Source organism: Saccoglossus kowalevskii, chromosome 15 (genome assembly GCF_978046115.1).
Source record: "Saccoglossus kowalevskii chromosome 15, keSacKowa6.1, whole genome shotgun sequence".
Taxonomy (NCBI): domain Eukaryota; kingdom Metazoa; phylum Hemichordata; class Enteropneusta; family Harrimaniidae; genus Saccoglossus; species Saccoglossus kowalevskii.
The window spans coordinates 22,908,702-22,921,659 of NC_140655.1; the positions used below are offsets into that span (position 1 = coordinate 22,908,702).

General features: G+C 37.4%; 3 protein-coding genes across 3 annotated transcripts; 2 read left to right on the forward strand and 1 right to left on the reverse strand.

Moving 5' to 3' along the window:
• Window positions 1-275: 275 nt before the first annotated feature.
• LOC100377760 (uncharacterized) lies at window positions 276-3,928 on the forward strand. The gene is made up of 4 exons (XM_006812194.2): window positions 276-760; window positions 2,307-2,570; window positions 2,657-2,907; window positions 3,306-3,928. The coding sequence occupies exons 1-4, from the start codon at window positions 276-278 to the stop codon at window positions 3,926-3,928; spliced, it is 1,623 nt and encodes a 540-aa protein (XP_006812257.2).
• Window positions 3,929-6,212: 2,284 nt separating this feature from the next.
• LOC100376556 (uncharacterized) lies at window positions 6,213-11,188 on the forward strand. The gene is made up of 5 exons (XM_002731298.1): window positions 6,213-6,703; window positions 7,140-7,400; window positions 7,869-8,119; window positions 8,246-8,905; window positions 10,980-11,188. The coding sequence occupies exons 1-5, from the start codon at window positions 6,213-6,215 to the stop codon at window positions 11,186-11,188; spliced, it is 1,872 nt and encodes a 623-aa protein (XP_002731344.1).
• Window positions 11,189-12,409: 1,221 nt separating this feature from the next.
• LOC144359416 (toll-like receptor 6) lies at window positions 12,410-12,958 on the reverse strand. Its single transcript, XM_078012569.1, has one exon. The coding sequence runs from the start codon at window positions 12,956-12,958 to the stop codon at window positions 12,410-12,412; it is 549 nt and encodes a 182-aa protein (XP_077868695.1).

Here is a 12,958-nt window from a genome sequence, read left to right on the forward strand (position 1 = left end):
GTATACATCATCCAGGCAGGAGGAATGATGACATGAATCGATAGAGGATACGGATGCATTTTATATGTGTACATAAGCGTAATAATGACCGTTAACATCACAACCCTGTCACCCGTAAGTCACACGCCGGGAGAAAAATGCGTCGCGCATCCCGTCATCTGTTTGTGGACTTTATCCTTCGCTATCTTTAACTTGATACGCTACATGTGATATCAGCTCGATGTATTGTAACGTAGTTATAGTGTCGGGACTACCCATGTCGTGGTGATTGCACCATGATTGAGATTTGTAACCACCGCCTATTAGTGTGCCTTCTGTTCTGTTTTGCTTGTATCGCACATGGATTGACACCGGAGCAGATTCAACAACTTGACGATTTTATTGCCAGTACTATGAGTTGTAGACTGGTTCCTGGCTTGAACCTAGCATTGGTAAAGGATGGAGAGACGGTTTACACCAAGGGATATGGTGTTAGCAACATGGATTCGAAGTCCCCTGTCACGGAACATACATTGTTTGCCATTGCCTCGATAACCAAATCTTTTACCTCAACGTTATTAGCGATGCTACTGAGTGGACACAGCGATGTCACATGGGCAACACCTATTAGGCAGTACCTTCCCGATTTTGACCTCGGCGATCGATTTAGAACTGAACAGACCAACCTTCACGATCTCTTATCTCACAAAGAGGGCAAGCTTGATGACACTGATTATATACTGTTAGGTGGTTTTAACATAACGCGGGATTCATATATAAGGTAGGAACTTGGATATCACATATGGTATATTGCCTGCAAGGTGATGACGTCACCGAAACTACTGCGCAACGATACTGCGCATAACAAAATGTCGCTCGCTGCACTGGTGCTGCCCCGGCCGCTGTTGCTTTCGGGTTTGCTTTCAAGGTTTCGAAGGAGCTTTAACCATCCGAAATAGACAGCAAATGTGCCATGAATATTAATTAAGATACTCTGTTTTGATGTTTAGGGTATTCTTTATATGAGGCAAAAATGTACGGCAAGGCCGCCACTGAAACGTCGCAACTTGGATCGCTGCGGCGCGTTTTACACTGTGGTCATTTTTACGCGTATCACGCCAGTATTCACCGAGAACGCTCTTAGCTGAGTGACTTGTGAATAGAAGGTGTGGGAGAGCGGTTGTAAGTTATGTATGATATAGAGATAATTGTGCATGGCATTGTGCTCGATGTGATAACATAAATAACACATGATCATTCGGGCAATATCACGATGTGTTGCCTGCCCAAAAAATGGTGGTCATGACCATAATATAGATGATGCCAGATCCGAAGGCGAGGGCATCATTAATATTATGGCCATGACCAACATTATATCACCCTCACAAACATGTGTTATTATTTAACTATTCAATGATGTCATGTGAGTCTCAACCAATCACAGCATGCATAACAACAATGAGATGTGATAACAATGGTTATTGCAATGGAATAATTGTAATATGATAAAATGAACTAATAATACATTAATTAATAATAAATGCTTGAAACCTGGTTTATGACACAAATTCCACCCAAATATAAACCTACTCTGTCTGTGCCTTCTGGATACGTCTTTGTACCTGATGTGTTTTGCAAGATTCAACTCTATTCCCAGATATGAGATTATGCTACCACAATGAAACAAAGTACACTTTAGTACAGTAATCATCTGTCACATTGATTATATAACCATTGCTGCTCAATTGTTAATGCTAAGTTCACCACTGCCCAAGACCCATTCTTGGTTGAACACTTTTATTGTAATGAGATAATTGATTTCTACAACGCTTTTAGTTGAACGCACTTCAATGTAGGTGTACATTTTTAATGAAGATTAACAGTTCTTAGCAGTGACACACTGCGACAAAGTCTTTCTTTTTTTCTACACTGTTAAATTCTTTGGTGTTTTGGAAAAATAAAATAAAAATAAATAAATAATAAATAAATAAATATATCAAGATTAATGCATAACGAAAAGTATCCCATGATATGCACACCAATGATACGTGTTTTGAATTAAGAATAAAGGAAACTGAATGAAATACAAACTATGTAGTGTGCTCAAAAACTCATGTATTGGTAAAAATACAGAATTTTTCGTTATGAAATCGCAAGAATATTACAATGTCGTAAAACGGAAAGTATTTTTCGCATGCCAACTGTGCCATGCGTATTCTACTGCACAGAAATCATTATAACAAGTAACACATTTATATTATGAATATCGCACGCAGATCATTATTTACTTTTGCACTTATAATCAACTCAAATTTCTTTGTTCTCAGCCATAGAAAGTACATGGAACAAATCTTCCCATTCAGGAGCAGTTTTGCCTATTTGAACTCTATGTATGCCATTGCTGGCTACATTGCCGAACAGATTGGTGCTGACACATGGGAGAACCTCATTCAAGAGAGGATTTTCAATGCCCTTGGTATGGATGCATCATCGTTCACACACAGCGACTGGGGGAATCCTGACCTTGCTGAATCATATGTATACATGTTCAACAGATATGAGTACTATAAAATTGACAAGTCTACATTCTGGTAAGTGTAGATGAATCAGAAAGTTGTAATGGCCAGATGTTCTTGTATCTTGTCTCAGTGGAAGTTAACGTCGAATTTGATTACAGGTCAATTTACAACCACGCCCCCGCAGGGTCCATTATGTCGAATGCAGTAGACATGACCAAGTACATGAAGTTCATTTTGAATGAAGGGAAGAACAAGAATGGCGAGCAACTTGTAGATAAGATTCAACTTGCTGAAACTCATAAACCACAGAATGCAGTAAAAAATCCTATCTTGTTTTCAAAGCCCATTTTCCCAGTATCTGACTCGAGCTACACATATGGACTGGGTTGGATTAATGGCATATATAGAGGTATGTAATTATTTTTTTATTATGTTTTGTTATTATTGATTAGAATTTGAAATCATGACGTCACGGTGGCCCCTGAATCTCGTTTGCCTATGTTTATTCTTGTGACATTCAGATAAGTCTGTAACACGACCATGTTTTGATTGTAAAATTGTGTTGGTGAATAGACAAATATTAAACGCATTGAATGAACATTGACAAAAGACAGTTGCGGAATGAGCTGTTTATAGTGCAAATTATTTAAAAGTATTAATTGTCAACACATCTAATAATATACTGTTTTCATATTAAGCTGTATTATACTGTTTTAATGTTAAGCTAGTGATGACAGTGTACTTCAATATATATACTTATATTCTTTCTTCTTCTTTAACTTAATCGCCCACAATATACACCTGTAGGTTATTTGAAGAGCTATCACACAGGTGCATATCCAGGATTCAATTCTTTAATCACTCTGCTCCATGCTTCAAAGACTGGTATCTATGCCGGCACTAACGGTCCATATGACACATACGCCATGTTAGCCTTGGAAGTGATTCACAGGTATGCTTCTGATCTTCTTCTTGGCGAAGAGCCGTGGTTGAACAGCACCACGGCCTGCACATTTCCGTCGCCATGGATACCATCGCCATCAAATGGCGGAATAAAAGGCAAGCCGGTTAAAAGTAGCGATAGTCATGAAATAATAACAACGAGGCCACCGGAGGATTATACAGGAGTCTATGGACATAAAGGGTTAGGAAATAATACCGTTTATATTGACAAAGATGGTGTTACTTTGAGATTTCTCTACGGTGTGTATGGTAATGGAATACTTATACCCACTGCTGACGAGCTGCGTTTCAACTTCAGAATTGAAGGGCCAATGGAATGGTATTATGAATATTATTCACTCATGGTTCCTATTTTTGCTCAATTTTCATCTTCCTCTGGACCTGGAAAAGTAATTGATGAACTGCGACTTCCATACACACCCGGGTATGCTAGTGCTCTGTTTGAGAAATATTTGACCGATTCATAAACCAAGTTTTATTAAAATTCAAAGTTACGGTTTATGTACAAAAACAAAAAAAAACAAAAAAAACAGTTTACTTATACTAAATCATTGAATGAGCTTCTCCAATCAATGGCAGATTTCCTGTTTTGTCACACGGAGAATTAGGATTGTAAGCATATAGTTGAGCATCGCACGAAATATGTAACGAATGGAATTTTAAAAATAGATCTCCTTTCTTCGATTTATTTGGAAGTTAATTATATGCAAACTGAAAACGTTAAGTCATGTATTTCTATTACATAAAAATGTCAGGCATTCATTATATGTTATTATATTATATCAGTGTCAATGCCAGTGGATTTATGACGTCATTCCATATTGAGGGAATCGTCTGCTCTGTACGCTAAAGTGCGCTCGTTCGAAACGTTCCATCTAATACGCGCGCATCTAGATTCCGCGACTGATGCCGCTGTCCTGGTGGCTTTCCGACTAGTTCGACCTATCGTGTTGATAAAGTGAGGTTAACGTCACAATCCGGGCACAGTTTGCATAAAGAAATGGTCATGTCTTCCTATGCAAGTGACGCCAAATCCATGGACGCACACCCACAAAGTGAGCCAATCAGTGAATAGTGAGAACCCTTCACTTTGTTTCATAATTTATATTATAATTCAATCGAATTTAAGTCAAGTTTGCGAAGCTTAGGTTTAGTATTGGGGAAAGGTATGGCTCAGTTTATATTCATATCGCAACTATATTAAAAGTTAATTCAACTATATTTAAATATTAACCCAATGTGTGGCGTCACAACGATAGTAAGACCTGTATGTATAAAATTGTCCGTGTTCTTAGGTGTGTTTTTTATTCATATTATTAGACTGACTGACATTTACAAGCTAGCACTTAAAATAGTTGAAGCACAACAGTACAATTCACTAATTCTATTTTAATGATCAATATATATTTATTTTGAGTTAATAGAATACACACAGTGCACTACATGAGTTGTTATATCACCTTTCCGGCTTGAAATATGATGTCCTTTCGTATCTGGACATAATATAATGAAGAACGGACGTAATAAACTGATAAATGGGCATACTGTAAAAAGGAATGTATGTAATATAATGACCTATGAATCAGATTTGCACATTACAGATGAATATATTCCTGTGTCTACCTGCTGACATATTCGTATGTTTACCTCCATCTGGGTACCGCAATTCCTTCCCGAATTTACCTGATTTACGGCAAAAACTTGTCAAGCGTAGATGATATATACGCGGCAATGTAAGTTTCCTAATGCGAACTGGGACGCCGTGTGCATATAGCTGCGCTCCGGACGGGTGTGTTTGTAAAAAAAATGTCATGCTGAAACTGTTGAAATTAGGTTTATACAATCATGAAGGAAAAAGATGTCCATGATAAAACTTAATAAAATTCAATCACTTCTTTTTAACACATTTTGTATATTTATGTTCATGCACGCATTCAGCTCTGCGCGTGGACCTGAACGATTGTCATGATTGATCATTGAGTGCCACAATTTCTGTTTTTAAGAATTATTCGGTATAATATCACAAATGTTCACCTCAGTTTCACCGTCCCGAAAAGCTCATTGTCGACCAAGGCATAACCTCACTGTTAAGGTGAACATTTGGCCATCATATAATGTGAATGAACAGCGTATTACAACGAATGCACATCATCGTCTGCCGGATGTTGATATGAAACAGTTCTGGCGTTCCATAAGACTAATGACACGTAAAGTCTCACAGTATTCCCGCTCATAAATTTATTAAAAACACACTATGAACGTTGACTGGTATATGCAGAGTGCGTCTGATTATCTCTATGGAAACAAACAGCTTGTTGATAATTCCTCAGAGATTGTGACCACCCTCATTTGCATCTTTCAAAGTTCACAGGTAGTACAAAGTAATTGAGATAGTTTTTACGTGGGTTTGCATTGGGTATCTATGAATGTAAAGTATGACAGCTTTGGGTACACATTATATGATAACTGCCAAGTGACCCAAGAGGTAATTTGAGGTTTAATATGACGATATACAAAGTCAAGTTCATATCCTGCTCTCGTCATAATGAATAATTGTAAAGGTTGTCGACTGAGTGATTCACCGCTCCATAATCACGTCATTTTTTCGACTGCATGAAATTAGAGAGAACAAAGATTATCTGAATACGGTGTGTGAGTCATAGGAGGATATCTCCTCTATCAAAGTCCACATGCACTGCACTACAGTATAGAGTGTTTATGCGTTGGTCACGAGTCTTGTAACTGTAAAATATGGCCATTGCGAATATTCAACGTCTGATAGTTGTATTTCTTGGTGCATCGTTGGCTACATCTCTAACACCCGAACAACGAATCGATTTAGATAACTTCATCAATTCAACCATGACGTGTAAGCTGGTTCCTGGTCTGACTATAGCGCTGGTTCAAAATGGCGAGACTGTCTACGCTCGTGGATACGGGGTTAGTAATATGGAGACCGGCGATCCCGTGACTGCTGATACCTTATTTGACATGGCGTCAGTGACAAAGTCGTTCACAGCTACACTACTGGCCATTTTATTGAGCGATCGGGCCGATGGGGTTAACTTTGAAACCCCGGTAAGGCAGTACATAAATGACTTCATAATCCACGAAGAAGATGACTTTCGGAACTCACAAACCAATTTGCACGATCTGCTAGCACATAAAGAAGGCAAGTTCGATGACATATTGTATCTACAATTGGGAGGCTTTGACAACGTAACTAGACGAAATTACGTAAAGTGAGTACCCGTGTGAACCAACACATACATACACGACAGATACAAACGTGTAGTCCTATCGGAAATGCTGTCAAGTATATCTGTCAGGAGAGAATATCCTTATAATGTATTTACTGCAATTACTCACTTTAGAAAACTAATTAGATAATAGAATAGACAGCGGGAAAAGGATGCTGCGATTGTTTACCTACGATCAAAATCTCACTTATGCTGAGCGGACACGCTAACATTTAACCACAAGTCGTTAATTATTCTGTTCTTATTTTTGGCATCGCTATGTAGTAGCTACATTAAATACTATAAATATCATTCAGTAATATAGGTTAGGGAATATTCCAAAGACAGACAGCTAGACAATAGGCGATACTTAGTACAACGAATTTATGTCTACAAGATAGATGATTATAACTGTTAATGCAGTTCTTGATTCTTACAGACACCGGCAATATTTGGGGGAACGTTGTCCATTTCGAAGTGAGTACGTCTATCAAAATGCTATGTATGCCGTGGCTGGTGCTATTGCAGAATTTATTGGGGAAGATTCGCTAGAAAACCTACTACAGACAAGAGTATATGACGCGCTGGGGATGACGTCATCACGAATAATGCACCTTCACTGGGACGATGACAATTTTGCTGAGTCATACATATATATGCCAGAAGGATATTATCACCATGTTGATAAATCTACATACTGGTAAGAATACCATAGAATGTGATATAAATTAGAGATACAGACGGTTGTATTATATTCAATTGGATTTATAGTACGTGGAGACATATATATATACATGATTTAACCTTAAAATGTTCGTTTCGTACTACAATTTATTGGTATTAGTTCAGTGAATAAAATAAAATTGTACATTAAATTGTACGTACCAGTAATGCAAAGTATCGTTACTCTTGATCTAATTGTCAGCTCATGTCACTACATGCGTATATTTCTCCCATCTCATTTGATATACGAGACAGTTCATGGACTCAGACCGTGTTTTGAAGAGACATCGTCATTTCTATCAAACAACCTTGTTTGATTCAAGACAAAAAATATTCTTCAAAACGAAACTGTTTTACTCTGTCGTTACTTCTACTTTATCAGTAGTGATACGCAACTATTTATACACATAAATTGTCTCATTCTTACCAATTGCTTGACCCACAGGAGCAATCACGTACAACTAGCCGCTGGTGGCGTCCTTTCTTCTGCTAATGACATGGCTAAATACATAAAGTTTCTGTTGAATGACGGCATGGATGAGAAGGGAAACCAACTGGCACATCCTCTTCACTTTGCAGAGACGCTGAAATCACAGTTTGCCCATGCATCCCCATCAATACAAGCACGGCCGACATACCCTGTGGACCAATCCACATTTACATATGCACTTGGCTGGGATAATACAGTTTACAGAGGTGGGTTTGATTTCCAATCTTTCAATTTGTAAACGCTCTACAACGCAACACAACTCAGATTATTGTGTTGGTTTTCATTGTACTAACGCAAATATCTACAATGTTATTTTATTTTTATTTGAACAGGATATGTTCGTAACGAACATGCTGGTGCATATCCAGCTTTTGGCTCGAAACTTACCATTTATAAAGATGTAAACATTGGTATATTTACCGCTACTAATGGTCCGTACGGTATTAATGACCACGATGCTATGAGTAGAATACAAGCATATGCATCTGACATACTGCTCGGAGAGGAACCGTGGTTGAACACGACTACGGCATGCACGTTCCCGGAACCTTGGGAGGAGAAATCGATACCTGCAGAACAATACAATATATGGGGAGGGCCATCACAAGCGAACAGTGTTCTGGCGCTGAGTGACCTACAACTCAATGCCACACGCCCTCTTGGAGACTATGAAGGGATTTATAATCATAAAGCTTTGGGTAACACAACAATCTATATGGACGAGTCTGCAACTCTGAGATATAATTATGGCACATACGGGATCGGCGAACTAAAACGCACTGGAGATGAATTCATTTTCATGGCGACTTTAGAAGGCACTATGTCTTGGGCTCTTGACTACCATTTGTCAGGTTTATGTCCTGTGTCGTTCTTCTCCTCCGATGGCATAAATATAGATGGGTTTACATTTCCTTATGTACAAGGCGTTCCCACTCCAATGTTCAAAAGAGTGGAATTAGATTATGATCCGACAAACGAGCCCCCAACACCAGGTGAAGTGTCTTTTGCTGTTAGAAATATCAAGCAAACAAATTTCATTTTTCTTTTGATATTGTCATTTTTGTTACATTCTTCAAACATATTGTAAAATGTGAGATAATATATGATCATTATCAGTTGTTGGATTGCAATTTCAATGCCCACTTATACGCCGTCAACGTGCGTTTTTGTTGCATTGGTTAACATGCTAACAAAAAGAACCAAGGAAAATAAATGATCTGCATAATTTGAAGGACAATACATAAATTATGAGAAGTATAATTTGATCTTAAAAGGCGATTCTTGGAATCTTCATGTAACTTACTTTAACAAGCTTCTAGCAAATAGTGATTGATTAGTTTATAAACATATTTATGAAAACAATTGTAAACAACGATTTTCAGCTTTCATTCAAATATTTACTAGTGTTTGGCTGGCGAGCTTCCAATTTTCTACGTCCATAATGCGCACGCATTATTTCAAGTAACATAGCAACGGCGACCGCACACTTATTCGAAATGAAAGACTTGCTTATTATTAATTAGAACTCGTAATAATGTTGCCGTAATTTTTAGAAGATTATATTTAAAAATAGTTTATAACATACCCAGCTTTATGCCTTTCACACTGTTTTATGTTAATATAAGTTTCTATAAAACCTTCACAGTCACGTTGTTGATCTCTTGTTCATATTAAAACGTACACAGTGTGTGATGTTCTTTTGTAATAATGTGTTAAACAAGGTGTTGCCATATATGAAATATGAATGTGAACAGTTTTAGGTTTAGGTATTTTTGAATACTTCTTTAATAGGTTCCACATACATCGAAATTTTGAAAAAAAGTGTGTTGCCAACACTATCTAAATATAAACAAGACAAACAAGTGGAGGGCTCCGTGTGCCCACGGAGTCTTTTCTTTATGTTTCTTGTTATCTTGTGCTGTGGCATGCTTTAGTACAAAAAGATGTTCCTTCATTGATAGATCATCTTAGTGAAAGGTTCAATAAAAAGAATGCTAAACCCTGTGTAAACGATTGATGAAAATTAAGGGTTTATTATTTGTTTAATACCTATTAATGTATAGTTATTAGTTGTATATTGTACATTATTGTATATTTTGCTTTACTCATAACATTTGCATATCACATTTGCATATTGCACATATTGCTCAATACAATTTGCATATTACTACTCTTTAATACAAAGCTGCATTTATACGGCACTTTATATGGTTGAGAAATCTAAGAAATCATAACAAACGACAGACAAACAACCGGCAAGTACTCTACAATCCCTTACAACAATCTAACGGAACAAAACAGAGCAAACAGGTACACCACACAATGCATTCATGAGTAAAAGTATACGTGAATCAATCCTGTACATGAATTGGTGTCGGGTGTTTCAAAAGTAAATCTGGAACCAGGAATGCTACTAGGTTGACAGAAATTGTATTTGAACAATTGATGGCGCTATATCTAATGTAACCTACGTTTATTGATGGCTGGCTGGTTATGCTGAAACTAGAATGTATTGTAAACTATATGCTAATAAGGTTGCTAAGCGTTACAGGATGCTGTTGAAATGAGAATTTTCTATTGAAGCATCTGCTCAGAAATATACAGTATTTCCAATTCCAAATGTACATGACTAAGAACACCAACTAATACGGTTAAAAATTGACAAATTATTCCGAACGTCGCAAAGAGCCCGACATCGATACACCCAGCTGCAACTATTGGGTCAACGCGTATTTGAGTTCGGCCTCTTTTACAATTGGGACTTATGTTACTTGCAGAATTCATTTTACTCAAATCCAAAACCAGAAAACGGGGCCTGGCTGTCACCAACGTTTGGAAAACAATAACGTCGTTTACACTACAGCGATCTGCGCTAACAAACACCGCCTTGTAAACGCGTTCGAATGAGTTAGGTTCCGATAAATCCCGGGATTTATTTCAAAACAGTTTGACCCCGACATGGCTTCTTACTTTATCTTTAATAATATTGTATCAAGTATACGATATCAACACTACTGTCACGCATTTATTTGATATATATCAGTTTTTAACGTGTTTCTTGTTCAGGGCGTAAAACGGATCCATCAAAACTCGGTTTGCATTGTAATCAAATTGAACTTATGGTCGTTTCTTTGGAAATTGACTATATATTCGCACAACTAATTTCATCACCAACAAAAATACATATATGTTTCTCATCCTCGATAATTGAGAGCTGTTTAATGTGTCAAATTGAACAACAAATGATGGCACTGACGTTTGGAGCACTTGGTTAGGACAATAGCAAAAATGTACATACCCAGTCAGTTGGTCAAATCCACTTGTACAAGTAACTATACTAGCGTATTCTGCACAGTCAGTTGAAACGAACTTGACTAAAAAAAAACATCTACAAAACCAACTCTCGACTGAATTATTCAGTGGTCAGAGGGATGAAAGAAGAGATGTTCTCAGACTAGTCCAATGGTGTTGCTGACCAAAACTGACTTCCGAGTGGAAGGTCTCATGGGCAGTATGCAAATGGCTACTATTGTTACTCATTTTTCACCCTTTTTGGGCTAACATCATAATAATAAATAAATTTCTGTAAATACATATTAAAATAAATATCTTTAGCAAATCCTGTTTTTAAGATTCTCGTTAAGAGTAATGCAAATTAAATAGCGCCCTCAATGGTCAAACTGTACTTTGCTAACATTTGAAAGACATATGGCTTGATATACAGAGGTGGGTATAAGATATACTCGGAAAAAAGGTTCGAGGCCAGGTCATTAACAGTACTGAGGACAAATATTTATCGAGCGACTGTACAGTGAGTTGACAAGAAAGCATGTCATGTCATCATGTAGTGACTTGTATGAGAGCTCATCATAGTCTCATATTCGTCACACTAGGGTGGTGGTATTGTTTCTCAACCTGTATTTATGGTTGAGTCGACGTTATTTCAGTGAATGTTGCAGCTATCTAATAGAGTCATTATACTTAGACGTTGTACAGTGTTAATCAATCAAACATGGCTATGCATACAGGAAGTTTCTTGTCTACAAAAGTAAAGTAAACCTTGTCATCAAATGCTTGAGGGCAATGTTCAATTGACGTTACATTGATTTGATTCAGCCAACTGTTGAAGTTGTGTATACATGGGAACAAATCAAATTACGCTTTGATATTATCGTGATAATGCATCTTTTCCTGATAGTAATAACAATTTAGTAAGGTTTGTGCAGTCCAAAATGTCAACAAAGAAGTATTTGGGCCTGTGCGATCGGTTTTATTAGGTGATCAAATTCTATTATTGCTGACATGAGAGCACATCTCAATTCCTGGGGTCGTCTTTTGGTCATTCAAAATACGACTTTTTGTGCATCCTTTTATACATTTCTATGCAGTAGATGAGATTATGGTCTGGCACTTCTTCAAGCAATACTAGGATCAACACATTTTTGCCATTATCAAATAGATGACGTAATGCCATTTTCTGCTCATAAATACAATACTCATTTTCCAGAGAGTGTTCGGATATAAAACAAATAGTTGTCCTGCTTTTCTTGATAGTCTTCAATTTTATCCAATTCAATACCAGCCAGGAAATCTCTTTCCCAGTAACACAGTCTAAACCTATGCGAACCACTATTTTCTAATTCTGGCTGCAGCTTTGCAGTCACCCAATATACATCATGCTTGCTATGAGAGACAGATGCATCAAAGTCATATTCTGTGTTGTGTTCCTGTAGTGGTGAATACTTAAGAAAGTGAGCTTCTGTGACTAGACATACAAACTTGACATGCCATCTAAATCCAATACAGGTAGATACTGCAACCATAAAGACAGTAATACCGACAAGTATTAGACCTAAGGCCATTCGAGAGATGATCACATCACACTTCCACCGTGATGCCACATATGACAATATAGGCTGCTTAGACATAGATGGTGGTGAGAAGCATTTATATTTCTCAACATCTAAGATGTCAGTATGTGTGTTACCAATCCACAGCCTGAACCATTCTAGGTCACAGGTGCAGGAACAAAAGTTGAAATTCAT